The sequence below is a fragment of the Amphiura filiformis genome, chromosome 19 (genome assembly GCF_039555335.1).
Source record: "Amphiura filiformis chromosome 19, Afil_fr2py, whole genome shotgun sequence".
Lineage (NCBI taxonomy): Eukaryota > Metazoa > Echinodermata > Ophiuroidea > Amphilepidida > Amphiuridae > Amphiura > Amphiura filiformis.
Window position 1 is genome coordinate 19,113,796 of NC_092646.1, and position 24,815 is coordinate 19,138,610.

The 24,815-nt window shown below is 35.8% G+C and overlaps 1 protein-coding gene across 1 annotated transcript in view; it reads right to left on the bottom strand.

Annotated features, from left to right (window-relative positions):
* The window catches only part of LOC140140427 (uncharacterized), a 35,975-nt gene that overhangs the window by 3,524 nt on the left and 7,636 nt on the right, over nt 1–24,815 (bottom strand). Inside the window, exons 3-12 of the mRNA XM_072162188.1 lie at nt 23,921–24,068; nt 22,558–22,596; nt 5,141–5,463; nt 4,505–4,652; nt 3,245–3,304; nt 2,273–2,596; nt 1,887–2,020; nt 1,489–1,527; nt 910–1,021; nt 396–485 (exon numbers count right to left, since the gene is read on the bottom strand). Of these exons, the coding sequence (XP_072018289.1) occupies nt 396–485; nt 910–1,021; nt 1,489–1,527; nt 1,887–2,020; nt 2,273–2,596; nt 3,245–3,304; nt 4,505–4,652; nt 5,141–5,463; nt 22,558–22,596; nt 23,921–24,068 (1,417 nt within the window). The remainder of the gene's footprint in view (nt 1–395; nt 486–909; nt 1,022–1,488; nt 1,528–1,886; nt 2,021–2,272; nt 2,597–3,244; nt 3,305–4,504; nt 4,653–5,140; nt 5,464–22,557; nt 22,597–23,920; nt 24,069–24,815) is intronic.

The window sequence follows — 24,815 nt, forward strand, 5'->3', positions numbered from 1 at the left end:
ATGAATGTACTGATATGCATGTGTTATTACTTCGTGATAAATCAATTGAATCGTCTGACATTGCTTTATGTTATTTTTAATATTCTTATATATCGTGATGTTATTACTAATTCTTTTACAGTACAATGTCTCTTTTTAATATTCGTGATTGGTCCCACACTCGGTTAAACATGTAAGCAATACAAAGGTCTATATAGGTACAGTTTATAAATTATAGTCATTTTTATTCGTCGCTATGCGAAAGTTCATGACGAATTATAACATAATGTTCAATGAATGTATTCAAAGAGAAAAGTTTTACTTCGGGAAAATTAAAAGAAAGGTTGTCGAAAATATATTTGTTGCTTTAAGAAATAGCTTATTTTCCATGCCACTTTTATCTCAACTTCTTTTACCTGGAAAGTTGCTCATAGCTTCAATATATTGATCAGCTGATGGTTGGTATGTATAATCTTCGTCAGACGCTATTCGTTTAGCTGTAACACCTGTATAGACATCACAGTTACAAAATGGTTTTAATGTATATAGTTTTCTTATAATTGGCCCTTTCCAGTTTCTAATCAAGCAGGAATAAGCGATGCCAGGCAACACAATCACTTTCGCTTTGAATTTCAGGCTATACATTCATCCTCAGTTTTCCTCTTTGCTAATTACGGCTTGATCAGAGTTAGAAATATACCATCAACGGCTGGAAGGGGGAAATTATTTAAACAAAATCTATACTGCATTTACTATGAGCTATATCATTCCACACCTCAATAAAAAATTATGAACATAACAACAACATAAAATTGCTCCAGAACTCAAATATTTTCCAGAGTATAAACTCTCCTTAAAATGATTGATATTAGCGCCAGCGTAACCTTACTCATACAAAGTGTAAATTTATATATTTTTGCTATTCATTACTTAATGCAGAATAACTGGTGACAAACGGCTCCGATAGGGATAGACTAGCGATAATTGTATCAATGATGTTTGCCACTTCCTGTAGCGTGGGCTCTATGTTTGTGCCGTTAATCTGAAAACAAAGCAAAACAAAGCCAAGTCTTAAAAACTTAAGTTGAACAGGTAATAAATTTGAAATTAAACACCTACTTATTTATTCATATACCAAGTAACCATTTATCTTGATCTGCAGGACACTGCGGGACAGCGGTACGGGTTCTGACCCATATTTATAGGGTTGCGGATTCAAGCTACCACAGTGTTCTACACTTAGACAAGGCCTTAACCTATATTGTCTCTCTCCATCCGTGGTTATAAATTTGAGTGACGAACCCTCAACAACAATCAGTCAGAAGACTATTTCCCAAACGCCATGAAAAAAGACTTAAACTCAAACCTCAATCTCTTTCCTATTCATTGGATTAAGCCTAAAAAGATCCCCATATTTGTGTTGGCTTTACTATAACAAGAATAGCATTTTCTTTAATTTAAACTTTTGGGCAATAGCCAAAACTAGAATTATTAAAACAAACATCGTACCTTTGATGGAATTCCTTCGTTGAATTTTTCAAGCAAAACCTGGAAAAGTGGATATATAACATTATTATTATTATTAAAGATCAAGTATTACTCTTTTAATAAAAGTTTTTGACAATGCACTTCTTTTAATCCCTTTATTTCTTTATTTTGTTTGTTAATACTTGTATTCATACTCAATAATGTGTTAGTATCAATACTACAATTTTACGCTCTTACAAGATAAAAAGTCATCTTAGCACAACAATGATGACGCTAATAGATCTAGCGAAAGTGAGTGTAAAGGTGCGTATTTTTTTCAATTCAACAAAGACAAACATTCAAAAAAGACTTGACTTCTTTGGCTAATTACGGGGCGTGTCTAATACGTCAAAGACAATCATGTGTATTCTTCAACTTACATTTATGGCCTGTTTTCCAGCGTCATCATTACCAGCACTGGGTGGGTGACATTTGAGCATTTGAGCATACTCTTTAAATGAAGTACTTTCTGGGGATACGGTAGTGTCAGTTTCTTCACAACTGGCATCAGCATCTTTAATAATAAACAATTATGTGGTGACACGTTATTACATATATAATGTGAGCATTTTTGCACAATGTATTTTGCCGACATTTGAAAGAAGTTGGAGAATAAAAGAAATCAGCTTGGTGATGGAGACAAAATGCAAAAGACAACGACAAAGAATTGAGAATACACAAGGTCTTACTAGCTTTTTAAAGGGCGAACACTGAGGCCCATTATAAAATGCTACTAATTTAAATATGGAGTAAGAAGTAGACTAACCTATTCCAGAAGTATCCTTTGTTGTAATGGCTGCAGAAAGAATAGTAACTGGTGTTATGGTTAGTGCGGGATCTACACCGCCAGTCACTGGAGCTGAGGAAGACCCGGGAGACGGCATTGTCCCTAAACTAGGATTGGACGCTGTTGGTTTAGAAGTTTCGGTAACAGCGGACGCTGGTGGTTTAGTTGTCGTTATAGATTGAGTGACCCCAGAGATCAATGAAGATGGGATATCTGCACCTGGAGTGGATACTGATGCTTCAGTTTGAGATGATGTAGTCGGTGCTAACTGGGTAGGTGGCGTATCAATAATACTTGTAGGCACTGAGGATATAAAAATATTAAACTCGAAAGTTTGTGTAGTCACTTTTGTTATCCCAGACTTCCAAACAAAACACTACATAGCGATATTATGCTATGTGAAGAGTGCTGTATTTGAGAACAGATGATTTTTTAAATGTTGCCAAATGTTTTTCAAAATATTTTTTTAACCCCAAAATAACATTCTGTTTAGAATGTTTTGTATCAAGTTTTCAAGAATGTTTTTGGAATGTTATTAAAATGTTTTTATACCTTTTATATAACCCGACAGTTAAACGTTTTCTGTAAAACATTTTTGTTTGCTGTGCAGTAGATTATCAAAAAATGTTTTTTTTTAAGGTTATGAAAACGTTTTATACTCTTAATATACCCTTTATATAACCCGACATTTAAACGTTTTCTGACAACCTTTTATAACCTTTTGCGAATGTCGAAAACGTTTTGTGTTTGCTGGGGATACATAATTTCTTCATATTATATTGATATGATATCCAATAAATGCTTGACAAATGAGATCCGATGCGACAATTAAGTCCCCTCTTTGAGATATGGACCTCTGATTGGTTTTATCATTTACAAGTTATAATTCAATGCTATATATTTGTCGTCATGGCAGATGACTATACATTTCTCATCCTATTTCATAATTACCTGCAGTCAAAGCACCCAATGTCTGATCTTCTTGTGTGGTTAGCATTCCACGTGTTGTTACTGAAAAAAAAATGTTTAAAATTCAAATTAAGAGCATAACATGAGGGTTGTATTTGTATTCCACTTGCTTCCGACGATTGTTAATTAAAGGCGTTGGCAGCATTTGATTTCTGTTTGCGATTACAGATGCGTGGTACACGTGTATTGGCTGGGCAGTGAATAGAGAAATCGAAGTTTGAGAACCAGAAAGCTGTAACTCATGAAGGAAACATTTGTGAGTTAAGGCTCTCTGGTTCTTAACCCTAGCTTAATAAAAAATAAGGAGTTATAAAAAATAATTTTTATTATTTATAACATTCAATTGAAATTACTTTTGTCAGTGTATTCATGCCAAAATTAGCTTATTCCAGTTGATTTTCGATATATTTATACAGCTTGGTCTATCTGATATTCAGTCTATATCCACTGAATAACACAAATAGCGTCCTTTGTTGGACTAGAGCTGTGCCCGCATCATAGCTGTAATCCGCTATAACGTTAATAAAACGTTAAAATTTGACAACAATGAATATATAAACTAGTATTTTGATAAGCAAACTAGCGGGATGGGGTATAGGCTGGTTTGGGATGGCTACGGGAAGCACCACTATCAGCGAAATTTGGATATCCAGCTAGTTTGCTCCGTAGAGGTACCAAGAACCATTAACCACGAACTATGGATATGCAATAAGTTTAAACTATACATTAGTCCCCGAAAGAGGGCAAGGCCTGAAGAATGAGGGAAGTTATGGTGTAAAAAGTAAAAATAAAATGTAAAAGTAATCAAAACTTGGTAGTCTGATCTTGTTGTGTGGTAGGAATCCCACTTGTTGTTGCTGGAAAAAATATGTTTACAAATTAAAAGCAGAAAACGAGGGTTGTATTACACGTGCTTCCTATGGTTGTAAATGAAAGGCGTTGACTTTCTTGATAGCGTTTGATTTCTTTTAGCGATTATAGATGGGTGGTACCCGTATTTTGGCTGGACAGTAAAATAGAGAAACAAATCGAGGATGTGGAATCAGAAAGCCGTAACCCATTCATATATAAATAAAACATTTATTTCAGTTTGTAAGCCATCTTGGATCCTTTTACAGGAATTTCTTTGCAGACTATTTGAAACATTATTTTGTGGAATATATTCATATGGTAAGTCATTACCCAGCCTGTATAAATATTAAGGTTTAACTTATAATAAGCCGTGTTATTCGTATGACTTACATTCTGACATCGGACACCCGATGATTTCCAGACGCAATGAACACCACTCAACCCAACTTTGAGGTAGAATTTCAATGTAACGTGCAAAGACTGGTGTGGGAAATGTAATGTCCACTACTGTAGAGTCATCACTATTCGCAGGGAAAGTCTGCAACAAAATGTTATGTCACTGTAACTTTATCACATAGACGAATTCGGGATGACTGTAAACAGTGCCGGTGCATCACGCTGACTGTGAAAGAAGTTTTGTCAGGGCGCAGGGGGAAATATACCGACTTTTCGGGTTTTTAAACATATTCATCAAATTTGTCAGATTTTGATAAGAATAATGATCAAAATGTGAAAAAAAAGATTTGAAATTAAAGAAGAATTAAGGTTGAGCTAGCAGTGGTTATAATAATAATAAAATCACAGGTCAATGGCTCATCATCTGATCAGTCAGCCTGATGGTGCGTCTTGGATGAGACGCGATACTGTCGCTATCAAAAAAAAGGCCAGATTCAACATTCATTTTGTCTTGTTTATCTACCTGGATGATTGAGAACATTCACAAATTTAGAAGTGGTTTCGTGTGGTTACATCATAATTATACTTCTAGAGTGTTCTTCATACTATATATCTTATGGTTTAACAAACCTTTTTGACTCCATTTTCCATCACATACGCCAAAGCATCTAACGAGTCCCCATATTTGACGTCTAATTCTGTGATATATTCAACAACTCCAGGTATATTGCCCTGTGTTTGTATCCCTGTAATGATAAAACTTGATAGAAGGTCAACCATAAAGCACGGATTGGTTGGATTTGAAACTTTGGTGCACCAGTAGCCATAATAATCGAGTCTACCGTGCTCTGGAAGAAATCGGGTAGGACCTTGCTGATAAAAGTCAGATGCTGTTATTTGGTTGTCATTGATGGTGAGATCCTTCATCCCCAGCGGTACTGGTGAACCACATTCTGTAAAAAAAAAAAATGTTAAGAATCATGCTTATATAGTTTTAAGTAAAGTATACTATGATCAGCTCGTAATATGCTAGAATTATTCGTTTTTTGTTAAAGCGCGAGTCAAAGTCTCAATTTACTCCCGCGCCAATTCGCCAAAGCGTCAGTCAGTCATGCAATACACAAAGCGCGCAGCTCGCGTAGGAGCTGCACCCAGCTGTGGGTACGTCATTCTATATACATATATCAACCCTCTGTCACAGCACGAAAATTTATTGCCATTTGGTATAATACCATTTCGTCTAATACCCGTTTAGTCTATATACATTTTGTCTATCACCAGAAAGCCTACTTACCATTTAGTCTAATTATATAGTCTAATGTCCATTTAGTCTAATACTTTTTGGTCCATTAACCAGTCGGTCTAAGAACCATTCAGTCTAATAACCTTTTCGCCTAATACTTTTTAAATAACCATTTGGTCTAATAACCATTTGGTCTAATAACGGTTAGGTCTAATTATCAGTTAGTCTAATACCTATTTGCCGATTCGTCTAAAAAATGCCATTTCGTTTACATGTACTACTGATTACGGGCTGTAAATAACAGCGTGTACTTAAATCCCGCGTGTCATTGTACTTGATTCCCGCGTGTCATTGATACATCTACATGATTGAAACTCTGTCATCGAAACATGGCAAAGATTGCTTAGCAGGGCCGGATTTACCATTGGGCCAGATGGGCCCGGCCAAAATTTGGGGGCCCCCAAAATTGCCTTATGCGTCTTCCTTTTAGCCCCAATACAGCATGTTTTGGGCCAAAAATGTCGTAAAATCGCCCAATTTTGCGCAAAATTCACCTTGAATTGGGGCTAAAATAGGATAAATTTAATTTTTTTCGCGCGCTTCGAGCGCAAATGTCATATTAATAATAGAACAAAATATGCTCACCCCTCTAAATTCGAATGCATCCGCTATCGATTTTAAACTTGGCCACTTGGGTGCACATGCCTTCCTCGGCAGAGTAAGTTTGGGGCCTCCAAATGTTGGTCTGGCCCAGGGCCCCCAAAAAAGGTAAATCTGGTCCTGCTGCTTAGCATTTGAGGAGTATATGTATACCAAGAGGAGGACGACTGAACAAACGTACTATATGTGCTATAATCTTATATGCATATTCCCATGAATTCTCCGGCAGCGTAATGATTATTGTTTATAATGTATCCAAAAGATAGAAAGAAGAAGAAGAAGAAGAAGAAGAAGAAGAAGAAGAAGAAGAAGAAGAAGAAGAAGAAGAAGAAGAAGAAGAAGAAGAAGAAGAAGAAGAAGAAGAAGAAGAAGAAGAAGAAGAAGAAGAAGAAGAAGACGAAGAAGAAGAAGAAGAAGAAGAAGAAGAAGAAGAAGAATATGAAGAAGAAGAAGAAGAAGAAGAAGAAGAAGAAGAAGAAGAAGAAGAAGAAGAAGAAGAAGAAGAAGAATATGAAGAAGAAGAAGAAGAAGAAGAAGAAGAAGAAGAAGAAGAAGAAGAAGAAGAAGAAGAAGAAGAAGAAGAAGAAGAAGAAGAAGAAGAAGAAGAAGAAGACGAAGACGAAGACGAAGACGAAGAAGAAGAAGAAGAAGAAGAAGAAGAAGAAGAAGAAGAAGAAGAAGAAGAAGAAGAAGAAGAAGAAGAAGAAGAAGGTATAAGTGTAACCTACTCGGGTGAAATTGATATTTTGCTGGGCTATTTGTCCTTTGGCAGTCTTTTCCCGGACTTTTCTATAGCCGCATAATCGGGGTGCCATGGGTGGCACAAGGGCCAGTAGGCTACGAGTAATACCTGTCATTTCAACAAAAATATGTTTTCCTGTTTTTGTAATTTGCAAATTTTAATGCTTCATGTATGGCCTGTGGGTGGTGATATAGGGCATGAAACCCGGACAGGCGCCCTCCTATGACCACTGTGCGTGTTATTGCCGCACACAATGCTATATAGCCTCTCACGTGCTATTAGATGAAACGGTTAGTAGACCAATCGGTTAGTATACTAAATGGTTGTCGGACCAATTGGTTATTAGGCTAAATGATTGTTAGACTTATCAATTATTAGACTAAATGGGTATCGGACCATCTGGTTATCGGACCAAACGGTTATAGGACTAAATGATTAGTAGACGTATTGGATAAAGACCAAGTAGGTTTAGACGAAATGGATGTAGACGAAATGGTTATTGGGCTATTCCAGAAATTAATGGCACCCCCCCTAAAGAAGACATGTGAATTTGTACCATAAATTTTTGGGAATTCCCAGAACAAAATTTTATCCCAAAAAATTGGGAATTCCCATTTTGATAAAAAAAATGCTTAAAAATATTGGGAATTCCCAGTGACCCTAAAGAAGACATGCAAATTTTTGCCAAATTTTTGGGAATTCCCATACCAAAATTTTAGCAAAAAAAATTGGGAATTCCCATTTGATAAAAAAATGCTTAAAAATATTGGGAATTCCCAGTGACCCTAAAGAAGACATGCAAATTTTTGCCAAAATTTTTGGGAATTCCCATACCAAAATTTTAGCAAAAAAAAATTGGGAATTCCATTTGATAAAAAAAATGCTCAAAAACTTGAGAATTCCCAGTGACCCTAAAGAAGACATACAAATTTTTGTCAAAATTTTTGGGAATTCCCAAGCCTAAAAAAGGGGCACTTTTCTTGGGAATTCCCATGTCTTCTTTAGGGTTTCATCAATATGCTGCCCCTTTTTTTTGGGAATTCCCACTGTCAGAAAAAAAATGCTTTAAAAAATTGGGAATTCCCGGTGTCCCTAAAGAAGACAAGCAAATTTTAGCCAAAATTTTTGGGAATTCCCAAGCCTAAAAATTTAGACAAAAAATTTGTTCTGCCCTGCCCTTTATTCAGAGGTGTAACGACCGGGGATCAGGGAGTGTTTCCCCAGGAGTGTTTCATGGTGGAAAATGGGAAAACACACTGAAGCAATTTTTCTTTTTAATTATTTCAAAATGTTTTTCATTTTGTTATTATAAACATATTTGACATATTTCTACTTTTATTTTTCTAAATGCGTTGCGATTTTAGATTTTTTCCAGTGATTTTACTTTTGTTTTAAATATTGTTAAAGCGATTTTTGAATATTTCCCAATTTCACTCTTTTTTTTTAATTGTTGAAGCCATTTTTGTGATTTTACTTATATTTTACCCATTTTGAAATATTTACTGTGTTTTCGCAATTTTTGGGACATTGTAAAAATATATCCTGGAATTCTACAAATGTTAGGATGTTTTCAGATTATTTCTTGTGATTTACAATTGTTTGCATTTTTTTAAATATTTCCTGCGATTTTAATAACAACTTTTTTGGCATTTTTGTAAATTTATATTAACAATAATTGTATAATTATTTGGGAAGTTTTCAAATAGGCCTATTCCTTGGTGTTTTACCATTTTTATAAATATTTTATGCGATTTAACCATATCTTTGGGATTTAAAAAATTCTTACAATTGTTTTTTTTTTTTTTTTGGGGGGCAGGGGCAGTTTTAATCATTTCCTGCACTGTAGGCCCTAACTCTATATCGCCTACCCCATGGAAGAAACACAAAACAAAACAAAATGTGTTAGGTCCTTTTTTCATCAACTTATTTTTTTCCCCAAAAATATAAATATTATCATGTATTATGTTAGTTGTTTAAAGTTCTGGAAACTTCATCTCTTTATTGTGTGGTATTGAAATATCAAGTATGACTTTGTGTCCATTGCCCAACATTTAAAAAGACTTCAAGGGGCAAGGAAATTATATTTGTCTGCATTGTGGAACTTTTTGTTTCAAAAACAGACTTTTGCAAAAATATAAATGCTACATAAATTTAAGACAGTATAAACATGATAAACACAGATATCACAGAACACAAACCCTTGTGTTTGTAGCAACTACCAATATTACATAATTATGACCTTGACCCTTGCTAAGACTCAATGCATAGTCTGCATTGGTCTGTGCAGTATGTGTTCCAATATCTGTGGGTCTTATCATATGCCTGCAGCATTCAGAGCATGAGCAGCATTACCATGATTACTATAGTTTCAAAGTTTGATTCCAGAGCAGATGCTATTTACATGTTTGAATTTTTATAATGGTTTACTGGTTTTATGCTGTACCGTACATTTCTCTTTTATGTGAATTTATATCTAGTCTGCTATATTAAAGCATGGGAATAGTAGATCTACTACTATTTCCATGATTAAAGTTAACTTTGTTCAAGTCATTATAAAACTTGTAGCCTAAACCTTTGTCAACCAATTTAACGGCATTTTTAAGGAGATGGTTTGGCTATAGAGGTGAAATGTCAAGCATGTCGGAGAACACTTGATGGACAATTTGAAGATCCCGGCTGAATAATTATTATAAAAAAAAAATACTTTTGAATTGAGTTCTACCTCAGCAAAAGCCTCAAATTCAAATGTAAAACAATTGTTGAAATATATGAAAAAAATGAACACTTAAAATTCCACACCATATCATGGTGAAATAATTTGCAGGTTTTTTCTCAAAATGACTTGTACGATGTTAAGAAACAAAATTAAATGTTATCATTTATTTCCAGTCCAGAAAATTAGATATAGGCTGTGGAATTGTGCAATTTCTCTAGTAGGTATAATAAAAAAAATATCACTTTTTTTTTCTGTCGGACACGTTAAATTTAATGATGTTGGACGGAATTATATTAAACAATGCCCTGAAAAAATTACCATACTAGTGGTTATTAATTGTTCCACCTTTTAATGATATCAGAAAGTTTAGTGTAAAAACACATTAGGCCTACATGTTCATAAAATGGTAACTAAAATGACCAAATAAGTCTTACTAGGGCCCGGCCTATATGTTGGGACTTGGGGGGGGCACATGTCATTGTCCCATTGAGCGATATTATTAAGGTGTTTAAAAAATATTTTACATTATTTCATGCGATTTTACATTTCATGTGATTTTATATATTTTTCAGTGACTCAGAAATTTTGGCTAATTTTTACAATAATTTACAAACATTTTTGCTGTTATTTCACATTTATAATTTCCTGCGATTACATATCTTTCCTTGTGATTATATATTTTTTCATGTAATTTTAAATTTTTTCTTGTGATATTTTTGGTCAATATGCATTTTTTCCCCAAAAGACCTAAATTTTCAGGTGCTTTTGGAAAACAAATATAATTTTAATACGAAAGGACAAAATTTTCAAATGATGGACGGCTTTTTATCCCAGCTACATACACTTAACATATCATTAAATTAATACTTCCAGGACTGTTAAATTTCAAAAATATTTTATGTGATTTTGAGTGATTTCACTTAATTTTATCATTTGTACGAGTTTTTACCAATACTTTACAAAAACATTTTTTGTTAAAATGTGTCAATATTTTAAAATTGTTTGTCATTTTAATGCGATTTTCCATTTTCACTCATGTGACATGTCAAATTTGTATTTGTTTACAGCCTATATGGGTATAATCAGAAATAATGGCACCAAAGTGTGACAAAGGGGTCAAAATTACAAACAGTGTTCAGAGATGTAATTGTTGTCTTATTTAAGCAAAACATATCTAATTCAAGAACAAATTTAAAAATTACTTCAGTAATGTTACTAAATATATTTTTTCAACTGGTTTATTGGCAAAAGTAGTCCAAAATCTTCAGAAACATAACACAAAAGATCCATGTCATTCCTTGTTATATTTTGACAAAATTATGCAAATATGTTTTATTTAATTACTTAGACACTAAACTAAAATTGTCATGTAGAATTTTTCACATGGAAACAAAGTTTTGGAAAAAAAAATTTTTTCATTAAAACACCTAAAATTTGTGGAAATCAGGAACAAAAGTTTTTATTTGTCAAAAGAAACATTTGCTTTTGAGTTCCTATCGCAATGCACTAATAAAATATGAATATTGCCACCTTGGTGTATGAAAAAATCAAGTTGAATTCTGATGTAACACTCCTGACGAGACAGGATTTCTCATTTCAACCCGCTCTAAAAAAACAACTTTGATATCAACTTTGAGCTAATGGGGGTAATCACAATCTAAGTCAGCTGAGAGTACCTGCGCATCAGTTGCGGACTTGTGGAAGCGGAAATGATTCTGATATCCTAATGGCAGCGGAATAATTGTTGAAGTGTGCTGGTACTTAGGTGTAGCGCACGTTAAATCACCGACATTTATCATGCAAGTTTAATTTTTTCCAAGTTTGGCCCAAATGTTGTTTTTACTAAAAACAGACTGAAATGGATTATTGCTGTCATCATTACCTTACAATCCTACACAATCTGGCGACAAGTGATTTTTGGAACATATTTTATTTTTCGCACCATGTAGTCTTCACATGTTCATAAGCAGACTATTAAGGGAAGGGGTATGAACGTTTGGACAGTATTTATTGTGGGACATTAGAGCACATCTGACATATCGAATTGCATTCTGGATACGAAGAATGTCCTTCTGATATCAAATAATTTTGATTTTTTGAAATTCGCAATGTAATACACATTTTATGGCAAATCATTAAAAATTGATATTTTTGATATTTAACAGTACTTGAAGTTAACTTTATAAATCTGATGATTTATACTTAAAGTGTATGTAGGTGGGATGAAAAGCTGACGATCAATTGAAAATTTTGACCTTTCGTATTGAAGATATGGAATTTTTTTCCCAAAACACCAGCTATACACTTTAAGAATATATCATTAGATTTATAAAATTTATTTCGAGGACTGTTATATTATAGTCTATGGTTATATATCAAAAATTTGAAAAATATCAAATTTTAATAATTTGTCATAAAATTTGTATTATATCGTGAATTTCAAAAATGAAAATTATTTGATATCAGAAAGACATGCTTCGTATTCAGAATGCAATTCGATACGTCTGAGGTGCTCTCATGTCCCACAAAAAATACTGTCGAAACGCCATAAACGCTCATTCTAGATCCCTTAATCGACTAATACGAAATAATTTGGTACTTAATAATAGCAGATACTTCACAAAATGCCATGAAAACCAATGCAAAACTTTAAAATACAAGTACCTATTTTCTTGTCACGCTAACATGTAACACTGCTGACCATATGGGGAAGAAAATTGGGCATATTATTTTTTACATGACAGCTATATGACACTACAGATTGCTGTGGTTAAAGGGCCAGAGGATGATTTAAGGAAGCCCCATCATGCACTGCAAACGTGTTATCACCAGAGTTTCAACTGCCACTTTACTTTTCAAATCCCATTGAATTCTGTGCAAAAGATGTTGTTTAAGAATTGTGCGTGTGTCATTATTAGTTGGTCGATTTCAGATCTAAATTTAACCATGGCCGTCAATGCAATGTGCGAGCAGTCGTGTCATGTTCACTCACACAGCTGTGCTAACCGCAAGTCAACACAGTGGTGTGGTGGGAAGTGCTTTAATCATCCTCTGTTAAAGGGCCAATCATAACACACTTTTTGAAAGATGAATTTCTTTGCTGGTCTTTTTCATTTGCATAGCAGACATCAAAAACCAAACGGTGCCATTATTTTCTACTTTACCCATATGTAATACACATAAATCATGCATAACTCACAAACGAAAAATTGGAATCAACTAAAATTTGGGGAATACGGGCTTTTTGTGGATATCTACTGAAACATACCCAAAGTTATAAATAATGAAGAAGGAGGCGGCCTCGAGTTTGCTCGAGCCCCAATCACGTCAAAGTTATAAATAGCTGAAATGCAAATCTGCTGCACATCGCGGTACCGCCTTTCGACTAGGGGTCTTCCGGTGAGAAGGTCCAAAAAGGGGTCATTCCATGAGACTGTGGAAAATCTTATCAAAAAGAAAGTCTTTCCGTCAAACTAGGACAAATTTGGGGTCAAAGTATTAAAATAGGTATAAAAACGGGGTCATTCGGTGAGAAATTTTCAGAAATTTTGAAACAATGTAGTCTGTTGGTGACAGGCAAACAAAAACGGGGTCATTGGGTGAGAAGGAGTTCAGTTAAACAATACGGGGTCATTTGGGTGAGAGGGAGTTGAAAAATGGGGGTCAATGGGTTTTTTTTTTGGCATTACTCTGGGCCATAATTTAATTTGTTTCTTGAGGTGCATGTGGTGTTTCCAATTTTCTTAAAATCTAAAAAATTCTTTATTGCTTTTTGTTTGGCAAATGTGTGCAAATTTGTCCATGCAGGGTTTACTTGAATGCACAAAACACGCGTATTTACGCGTTCAGGCACTTTGGGACCCATTCAAATCCAAAGTCCCAAAGTCCAACGCGTACAGAATCTTGAAAACGTACGCATTCAAATAATATTTCAAGATTTTAAAAGAGAAACACCCGATATTGTGTATTTATTCTCGGCTTTTGGCATTTAGGACCTACTCCCAATGTGAAGGGCCCGTCACATTTTGTCACATGTTTTAGTAATTGTGAGTCTCAAGACTTTTTTAGGCCTAGTTTCAGTGGACCGGTGTAACATTTTAATTTTTGCCAATTGAGTTCGGGTCCTTATTTCTGTTTAAAGCAATTTATAGGCCTAACATAATAGGGAAAACTTGCCATCCACGAAAGGTTTCATGGACTGCTCATTTCACAAATTTTCAGCTTTTTTAAACTAAAATTTTACACATGAATAGTGCCAAAATGGTCCACCAAACCACTTCAATTAGGTCTTCATCTTGCAAAAGTTTCTTACTTCTCAGGGGGCATTTTTTACATTTTATTATTTTCTTCTAAAATTGGACCCCCCCCCCCCCTTCTGACTGCTCTAGATCCGCCACTGCTCCAAAACCACACACATTGTTAAAAATGTCTTCAAAAATAATATTATAAAAATACCTCTTGGGTAATGTTTTGGACCCCTTCAGAGAAAAAAATCACAATTGAAAGGGTCAAAAAAATTTGAAAATTACCCTTCAGCAAAATGTTTAAAGAAAACCCTGCATACTACTACTATCAATAGTTGGGTAAATTTGCCATAATTTTAAACAGAAATAATCAAAAAATGTTGGTCTCCTACCCAAATCAAAATCAAGAACTTCCCACCCCTTTGTAAATACTAACTCAGGCGACTACTAGTATTTTAATTTAATTTATTGATTTTTCTTTATTCTTGTGAAGTTTACAGAGTTTCCTTATAACAAGTCAAGTCTTGGGATATCTTTTATAGAACCTATACATTATACAGGGTGTATCAAAATTAAGTACACAGTTTGAAAAATGCCGCTAGATTAAAAAGTATGAGGTCTTTGGTCAAAATTCTCTAGTTGATAACTTAACCAACATCATGTCATCCTACAGCTGAAAAATCACTGGCGTGCGACCATTAATAAGGATTTTGTGGCTACTTTTGTGAGCCGAGTACAAAAAGCAGTTGCGCGAAGTCAATTAGGTATAAATCCCGGTGCTTGTTATTGTTGTGGAGCCAAGAGAATCATGCAGGTGTACAGATCATTTGTCCTCATTGTTAGGGTTCCAATCCTGTGCATGTGTGAGTTACATAACATGTGACTTTGGGTAAATCTGGGCAACTATCTCCTTACATATTCTAGGTTTTACTTGACAAGGAGAATAGCAACATTAAAATGGATACTCCACAGTACACACCAGAGCAAAGGGCCTTCCTTGTTGCAGTGTACCATCGCACCCAGAGTCCAGCAGAAGTGCTTCGTAGATTCCGTCAGCAGTACCCAAGTACACGCGCGCCCCCTTCACGTGGTGCTATTTACAAAAATGCTGCAAAGAATCAGATAACTGGAACGAGTCGTAATCTGAACAGAGAACATTGTTGTCGCCCTCGAGCTGGAAGATCTGCTGCTAATATCCTAGCAGTCCGTAACACTCTGCAGGCGGGGCGAGCAGGAGGTCAAACTAGCTGCCGTCGAAATGGACTTGGAATACCATCTGCAACCCTTAACAGAATAACTCGTTTATGACTTGCGATTTCATCCCTATCAGACGACAAGGAGACGTCAACTTCAGCAAGCAGATCACCAACGTCGAACTGTGTTCTGTCAGTGGCTTCTTGCCCGTCCCCTACGTTTCCTGGAAGATTTCATAATTGGCGATGAAGCAGAGTTTGCATTAAATGTTTTCACAAGTCCTCCTGCAGACCTTGATGAACTTCAGAGACGCATAATTGCACAAGTTGACATTCTCAGGCAGAACAGACCTCTCATTAGACGTGGTTTGAACGCCATGTTGAGAAGAGCCGAAATCTGCATACAGAAGAATTGTGGGCATGTGGAAGACTAAGACTAAAACTGTCAATAACTGTAAACAGTAAAGAAAGTGGTGAGACTTTTTTTGTGATTTGTATGTTGTTTTGATTTTTATTGACTTCGCGCAACTGCTTTTTGTACTCGGTTCACAAAAGTAGCCACCAAATCCTTATTATTGGTCACACGCCAGTGATTTCTCAGTTATAGGAGGAGAAGATATTGATTAAGTTATCAACTAGAGAATTATGACCACAGACCTCACACTTTTTCATCTAGCGGCATTTTTCAAACTGTATACTTAATTTTGATACACCCTGTACATTATACATCTTTATTTGTCTGAGCTGAGTATTTGAATGCAAACACCGCTAGGTCATGCTCCCCGCCCACAATATTTTTTTTCCGTAGTTAACAGTTGCATCGCATACCGTACATAATGTACATTAGTATTATGAGGCTAGATTCCACATTAAATGCCATTATTATTTCCTCTTAACAAAAAGAAACAAAATCAGTGCCGCCGACAAGGGGTTAATGGGGTGTGTTACCCCGGATCAAGGGTCCTAGGGGCCCGTAAAAATAAAGAAAACATACATTAATGGGCCCATAAAAGCAAAGAAAAGAGACCCCAGGGGCCTTAAAAAGGGGCCCCGGGCGTTCATTTTACCCCGGGTCCGTAACGGCTCACGGCGGCACTGAACGAAATATATAAAATTCTACCAAGGAATGACCGGGGTTCGGAATCAACAACCTATGGATATACCATAGCTATACCACTATGCTGTGAGTCATTCTGCCAGGAAGGTGTCTGTTTATCATACTTATTGATTACGGAATAAAGCGTATACACAGCGATATATTACTAGTTTTTGAGAAAATTGTGTGGATGAGGCTGTGGATCACAAATTACCCCTTTAATTTCACCTATTTTAATAGATGTACTGGAGGAATAGCTATTAAAATAGCTATTCCTCCAGTACATCTATTTAACTTTTGACTCCTAATAAAATCACAAACATCGGCAGCTTTTAATCATGTTAATAGATTGGGCATTCCATGTTCGATGGCCAAATATGACCAATTCCAGAACCCACAGCAGTGTCAAGTAAACAGTACAATGGAACAAGTGAAGAAAATCACTGTGTGTGGGGTTGCTAAAGCTTAAGTTTTCGCTTTCCACAAAATGTCAACAGTACCCCACAGATTATGGAAAATTAGTTTTTCAAGTTTCCAAGATTTGTCTTGGCACTTCAGAGCCATACCACGCCTAAAATAGAGAAATATGGCAGACAACACAAGTTCTGTTGAAATGACAGCAGTGGTTTTTTTTTTTTTCAGTTCTTCAATTGAAGAAAAAAATGTACCTGCCTGCAAATTCTGAAATATTTTGTTCTCATCATACATATCATTAAATTAAAGGTCATATATTTTGCTTGGACAACATCATATCATTGGCAATCTAATATTATGAAGACAATGAAAAATTAAAATTATTTGATATCAGAAAGACATTCTTCGTCTTGGCCTTTGCCTTGGTTGTGTTTGTGTGTGTGTGTGTGTGTGGGGGGGGGGGGTGTACGAAGAACGCATTTGGCTTGATGAATAGGAGCTATTGATATGGTTTGGGCTTATCGTTAGATTACCCCCCAAATAGTACATCAACTCCCATTCCACGCCTATACCAGAATGACTTCAATGTCTTGAGACAATTAGGACAACCACCAACAAGAGAGAAAGACCACGTGTTGCACTATTCAGGAATGTCTATAGGTGGCCAAAAAGTCCAGTCATTAAGCACGCTGGAAATGGACAAGAATGACTGAAAAGAGAGTGAGGGGACCCAGGTTCAGGATCAGGCAAGAGAAAGTATAAGAGATGCGCATGTAATTGCCTTGCTTCAAAACAAGAAAGTAGCAACTGCTTAAATTTGTCTGTGATCATGGTGGACATTGGTGGCAGGCCTCTAAATGATACCAATTAGGTTGCTCTTCCGCGACTATCAAACTTATTCATTGCATGGCAGGCGAGGCAAGAGTGGGGGGGGGGGGGGCTTCAAACTCCAACATCAATTCTGTAGGGTTATTTTTACTCCATTTCTAGGGGTAAGTTTTACTAAAAATAAACCCAGCAAAATGTTTTGAAATTATAGTCCCACGTTGTCTAAAGATTCTTTGAAAGTACCCTGTTTTTGGACTATTTTACCCCTACTTGAAAATTGACACTCCCTCATCAGGATTAGGATTATGGTTTAATTAGGGTTAGGCATCAGTGTTAGGGTTAGGACTTTGTTTAGGGTTAGGGCCATTGTTAGGGTTAGTATTTGGGCGATATTATTAAAGGACAGTCACTACTCAGAAGGTATGCATTGGTACTGAGATACTGGCTATTAAAACACTTAGGGCGAATTTCTCGATAGGAGTCTTAGTAAGCCGTTGGCTTAAGGTGGCCTTGAGGCTACTAAGCCTAGCCCGCTCTCGAAGCCCGAGTCTTAACAGTAGCCGGATTTCTTGAACGCAAATTCAACCTGGTCTTAGTGGCCTTGCCGGCTTAACGCTTGACAACCTCGTCCCTTTCTACCAGCGACTTCATTGTATAGGCAGTTGGAGGTAGATGTGCATAAGCTGTTGTCCTTCATCACGATTTACCGTACTAACATGGTTACCAGCGCAAAGACTAGCCTAGACCGGCGGTCTTGTGCTTGGGCTTACACCATTGTACACAACCTGATGCAAGACTAGTATTTTTTCTGTTTTTGTGTCTTTTATGTATTATTTTATTTCCACTTTTCTTTATTATGAGTCTTGCATGAATGATACTTCTATACTTTTTACTCGACTCATTATTATTTTTTTTTTTTTGCATTTCAAAAAGGGTCAAACTCAGTAGCGTAGCCAGCAGGGGGGGCAGGGGGCAGAGTGCCCCCTGACAAAAAAATGAAAGAAAAAAGTGCCCCTCTGACAAAAAATAAAAGGGAAAATCAGAAGGGCAAAGGAAAAGAAAAGGGCAAGGAGCCCTTTTTACCGAAATTCAGCCCGAAAATACACAATTTTTCCGCGCTACGCGCGCATATTGCAATGATTAAGCCCTTTCCATCCTGATAATGGGCAAAAATAGTGTAAAATACTAATTTTTTAGCGCACATCGTCCCAATAAAGCCTTTTGTCTCTATGTATTGTATGATGCAACTGTAATTTTTTTCGTCTGTGCCCCAAAAATTTTATTTTGCCCCCCTGACCAAAAAAGCTGGCTACGCCCCTGGTCAAACTGCAAGCCTACAGAAAAGGAAACTTCGATTCCCCTAAAAGTAGGCCTAAAGCAAAAATTGTTTCACACTTCAAACAAATCATACCCATGTTTGTCAAAAGTAAAACATTATTTAAGGATAATTTTGGTGCAAAAACAAAAACATAACCAAGCATTTGACAACCATCGGTGTGCTATCTACTGCTGATATTTTCATGTTCTATTTGCGAATTTAGCATGAGTGCATAGTTTATGATGTCGATGATGATGATGATGATGATGATGATGATGATGATGATAAAAAAAGTTTTGTTTCTTGATCATTCAAACGTTTCAAGAACTGTTCCTTCGGGTATGTTAACGAAACGACTCCGTTCACAAATATAATCATTATTACTATCAGCATGCCTCCGAAAAGTCGAACTCGAGCAACAAATGTACATGTTTACAGAATAATAAATCTCAGGCAAAAAAGAGGAAAGCATGGGAGCAAGTTCATGTGGAAGGTCAAGGTCTTTGGATATGTCAAATATGTGGGGGGGCACTTCTATTTGTTGACCGTTACAAGTTAGGTTCAAGTAGATCAGTAAGCCTTAAAACATTGCCTTTACTGAATCGGCAGCGCGATTTAAATTATACGAATACTTCAGAAAAGGATCCTTCCTCTCCTGAAGACGGTCACGATAGCAAGTTGACGTCGAAGATTGCGTCTTGCTTTAATTGCACTCCTTTGGCAACGTTGCTCCAAAAGAAAGTCCATCATTCAAAATGAGTAGGCCTTTATAGCAACAGCAGGTTTAACTGACTCGAATGAACATTAAAATAAAATTGTGAAATGTTCAACTAACAGCAGGTTTAACTGACTCGAATGAACACTAAAATAAAACGTTTTAATAAATAAAAATAATAAATAAAATAAATAAAAGGTGATATATATATACTTAATGTAATGTATTTTAATATCTATTGGTTATTTTTTGATGTTTTAAGTTTGACCCCTGGGCCAAACTGAAAAACAGTGTACACTGAGTTTTGTTACCCAGGCAAAAGAGATAAATAAATAAATAAATAAATAAATAAATAAATAAATAAATAAATAAATAAATAAATAAATAAATAAATAAATAAATAAATAAATAAATAAATAAATAAATAAATAAATAAATAAATAAATAAATAAATAAATAAATAAATTGTAAATTGAAATGTTCAACTAAATCGAACAATTATTATTACTTAGGGGTAGGGGCCTACTCTATGTTGATTGAAAGACAGCATCTGTTTTGGTTCAAAAATATGAAAGATAAAACATGAAAACTTTGCATTACAATTTAAGCAATTTGTCAATTGAAATAGATCAAGGCTTACGACCTAAGACCTGCTCTGAGGCAGGGCCAAGAAAAGCCGCTGTAAGCCTGGCCTAACAGGCTTGCGTAGACTACGGCTACAGAAGACTGATTTCGAGAAATACAAATTTTACCGAAGCCTGGGGCTAATCCTACAAGCCTGGCCCACAGGCTAACGAAGCCTCGAGGCTATGGTAGCCGTGTTTCGGGGAACGTGTTTTCAGTAAAGCCTGGTCTTACGACCTCTTAAGCCTTGAGGCTAGACTAGCCAACTGCTAAGCCTCCCGTCGAGAAATTCGCCCTATTACTGACTATAATAGCTATTAAAACATTATTCTCAGCTACATAATGAGGTTTAATTGGGAGATTTCACCAGCAATTTAATATAACTAGAGATATTAGGCTGTTTTGTGGATTAGGCCTACATAGACAAGAAAGATTTGCTGCATTATAGGCCTATACTGCCCCATACTAGTATGACATAATTTTACATAGGCTATAAACCGTGTCTACATCAGCAATTTTGATGTCAACATGGTCAATGTGGATATTTGTCCATTTGGACATGTGCTCACACAATGATAAATTTGGTTGGAATTCCAAAATCTTACATACCATGAAGATGGTTTGATTAGAAAATGGCTCATAGTTTTGATTGAGCAAGTCATAAAAAATATTAAAATTCCGTATGATTTTTGAACACACTTGTACTGTATCCACAGATCCTGATTTCCAGGATCTGTGCTGTATCTCAGCAAGGCAACATTACTCATTATTACAAGTTTGAATTTTTAAAGACTACATGTACAATGTTCTTAGCACATTGGTTTTAATACAAGAAGTTTTGATGGTGGTAAATAAGAGAAGAACAAAATGGTGTACTTTTTGAACCAAATCTTAACTTTTCCACCCTATATGACATTTGCAAGAATAGTTTTCTTGGGAATTCCCACTCCTGAAAAAAGGTCTTTTTATTGGGAATTCTAGAGAATCCACTTTACGGAATGTCCACTCCTAAAAAGAAACAAGTGGTCTTTTTCTTCGGAATTGTTGTGTCTTCTTTAGGGTTTTAAGAATTTTTAAGAATAATGACCCGGGGAGGGGGGGGGGGGATTCCCTCTCCTAATAAAAAGGGCTCTTTTTTTTTTTTTTAGGAATTCCCATGTCTTATTAAGCTTTTGAGAATAATGACCCTTTTGGAGGAATCCCCACTCCTAAAAAGGACTTTTTCTTGGGAATTCCCATGTCTTCTTTAGGGTTTTAAGACATATAAAACAATGACCGGTATGTAGAATTTTCACTTCTAAAAATGGGTGTTTTTCTTGGGAATTCCCATGTCTTCTTTAGGGTTCCCAGAGTAATGACAACCACTTTTGGGGTAAAATTTGCACTCCTAAAAAGGGGAAAAGGGGACTAAAGAAGACATGCACATTTTTACCATAAATGTTTGGGAATTCCCTGACCAAAATTTTATCCAAAAAAAAATGGGAATTCCCATTTTGAGAAAAAAAAATGCTTAAAAAATCAGGAATTCCCAGTGTCCCTAAAGAAGACAGGCAAATTTTTGCCAAAATTTTTGGGAATTCCCAAGCCTAAAAGACATCTTTTCTTGGGAATTCCCATGTCTTCTTTAGGGTTGTGAGAATAATGGCCATTTTTTTTGGGAATTCCCAGAGCAAAAAATGGTGAACATTTTTGGGAATCCCATGTCTTCTTTAGGGGGTGTGCCTTTAATTTCTGGAATAGCCCATTAGACGGACTGGTATTAGACCAAACGGCAATTGCCCAACACGAATACAATGAGTTCACAAATTTACGTATTTACAACGTAGATGACAACTTAAGTACAAAGTAGATTACTTTTATACGACGTTGTAACAACGTAAAATTGTTGTCTGGGAGATATGGCTGGTGTGGAATAAAAAATACTAATGGATGTTGTGTCATATTTTCCATTGTTTTTTTATTTTATCCATTGCTAGTGTGACACTGTTGTAGCCTATCCTTTTGTATCTATCCTTTGGTTCCCTGCTGGTCAGTTGGAACATATTTTCCCTGAAGAAGGCAGAGAAAGGCCAGCACTACGATGGATGGATGTCATCAACGAGTGGACTGGTATGAGCATCACGGACGTCTTCAGACTTGCGACAGACGGAGAAAGATGGAAAGCTCACATTCCTCGTATCAGTGGAATCACACCATTGTTAGATAGTGAAAGAAATAGAGATATTCTTATTAGACGTGATTCTTTCTTAATTACCTGCTGGCGGAACATCAGTTGCTATGCCATCAGTGGTTACTGAAATAAATAATAAATAAAAATAACAACTTGTTTAAATTATTCAAAAGCAGAAAGTATTTAACTTGTTATATTTCTTTAATATATAGGTACATGTAAATAAAATGGATAGAAAACAGACAAAAAACAAATGACACATTATAGCAAAATAACTGAGTTATAAAATCAAACCACATTGTCAAAAACAATAAGATAATTAAAATAATTATGATCAAAAGTGGACCAATCGGTTTCTATGGTTTAGAACAATAGAAATATGACGGAACTGGACGGAGTCGACGGTCAACTGCCAGTCGACTTTTGATTACATCCCTTACCCAATACTGATACAGATATCATACATTTAATTTCATTTCATTTCATTTAACAGTATGCTTCGAATATATTTATCAATACGTATTTGTAAATACACAAGTGACCACCTCCGCGCTGCCATAACAGTTTGTAAATATATTTGAATTGAAACAACTGTGCAAAAAAAATTACGTCGGTAAATACTTTCAAAATGTTGTTGTGAATAACATTATTACAAATTCGGTGTCCCCCATATGGTAAGAATTTTGCAATTTAATTAATACTTAATCATGATGATATTATCTAAAGAGTTCCTATTCATGTCAATGGCTTGAGACTTTGGTCACCCTTGCGGGTCTTGATATGTCGTTCACATGGGTCACGTGCGTATTTTTAATACGTATTTAATATAGTCACAGATAGCAGCTTAATGAAATAAGCTACCCTTTCTCCCGTCCTTTCTGTAAATAACAGTCAACACAAACACTTCCAACTGCAATCAGAGGTTTTGGGTTCAACCATCTCTAAATTACCCCCTCTGATATATCTTTCAAACTCGTATAGTTCATGCTGTTAACCCCAAGAGAACTACCTGCCAATTGGCCAAAAAGAAGTTTTCATTATCAATTGTCCCAATCAACAACATTGTTAGAAAATTTCACCACGCAAAAAATTGTGGTGAATTATTTGCAAAGCTTCATTCTGATTGGTGATTAAATTGAAAATATCATGTAATTGACCAATCAGAGGCAATGTTAGATCGGCAGGTAGTGCTCAGGGCCCGGGGGTTAAAAAATGATAGAGAGACTTGAATATCTTACCTTGTTGCGATTGAAAAACGTCTTTCGCATAGGAATCTTTTCGCGGGCAACTTGAAACATTTGTAGGGTTGCATACAGCTACTCATGTGTGTTCAATATGCTTTTGTCACTACAAGTATGGGAATCGAATCAAGCCGGTGTTTGCTTTAATCCATGAACGGGAATATGAAAAGGGTTAAAGCTGTAGTGGTTTGTTTGATATGACTTACATTCTGTCATCGGACATCCAATGATTTCTAGACGCAGTGAGCACCACTCAACCCATTGTTGAGGCAGAACTTTGATGAAACGTGTAACGACTGGTGTAGGAAATGTAATTTCCACTACTGAAGATTCATCACTGTTTGCAGGGAAAGTCTGCAACAAAATTATATATCATTGTGGTTTTCTTAAACAGACAAATCCTGGATAACTAAGCTTATTTGGCTTCCTCGAGGCAGGGACGTTAGTGCGTGCTCTGGTGGGTTTAGTATCAAAATCGCGCGCATCAAAAAAACAATTATAGACGTGTTAACATTGTTTCGAGTCGTACTGACTCAAGGCCAAAATAACCTTTTGCCCAAATTCACACGAATACACAACACAAATACACTGATTGATTAAGCTGACAAAATCTAAGTCTTTAATTGAAATTAGGACATGATTGGTACAATATATGACAACAAATGCAAATACAAAATAATCAAGTAAAATTATTCTTTAAACTATTCAGTACTTATCCTTCTTCTTCTTGATGGTAACATAGAGTTCACGCAATGTTCTGGACGGCTGATGTATATCTTTATTCACTTGTCCTGCGAAAGTCAGCGAAGTCCATTGTACACTTGCGTTTATAAATATTCTTGCGAATAAAATCCTCACGTGTTGCTTTCTTCAAACACTTATCTCCTTGCGCTGCTTTCTTCAAACACTTATCTCCGTGCGCTGCTTTATCCAAACGCTTATCTCCTTGCGCTGTTTTTTTCCAAAATGGTGCTTCTTTCATCAATCACTCTTTCTCAGGAAACAGGCTTCTTAAACACTGCTCCACTGTATTTGATAGATGTGTTGTTTTAAAATACCAGACTCCAGCAAGTCGACAGAAGAACTTTAATCCTTTCATGG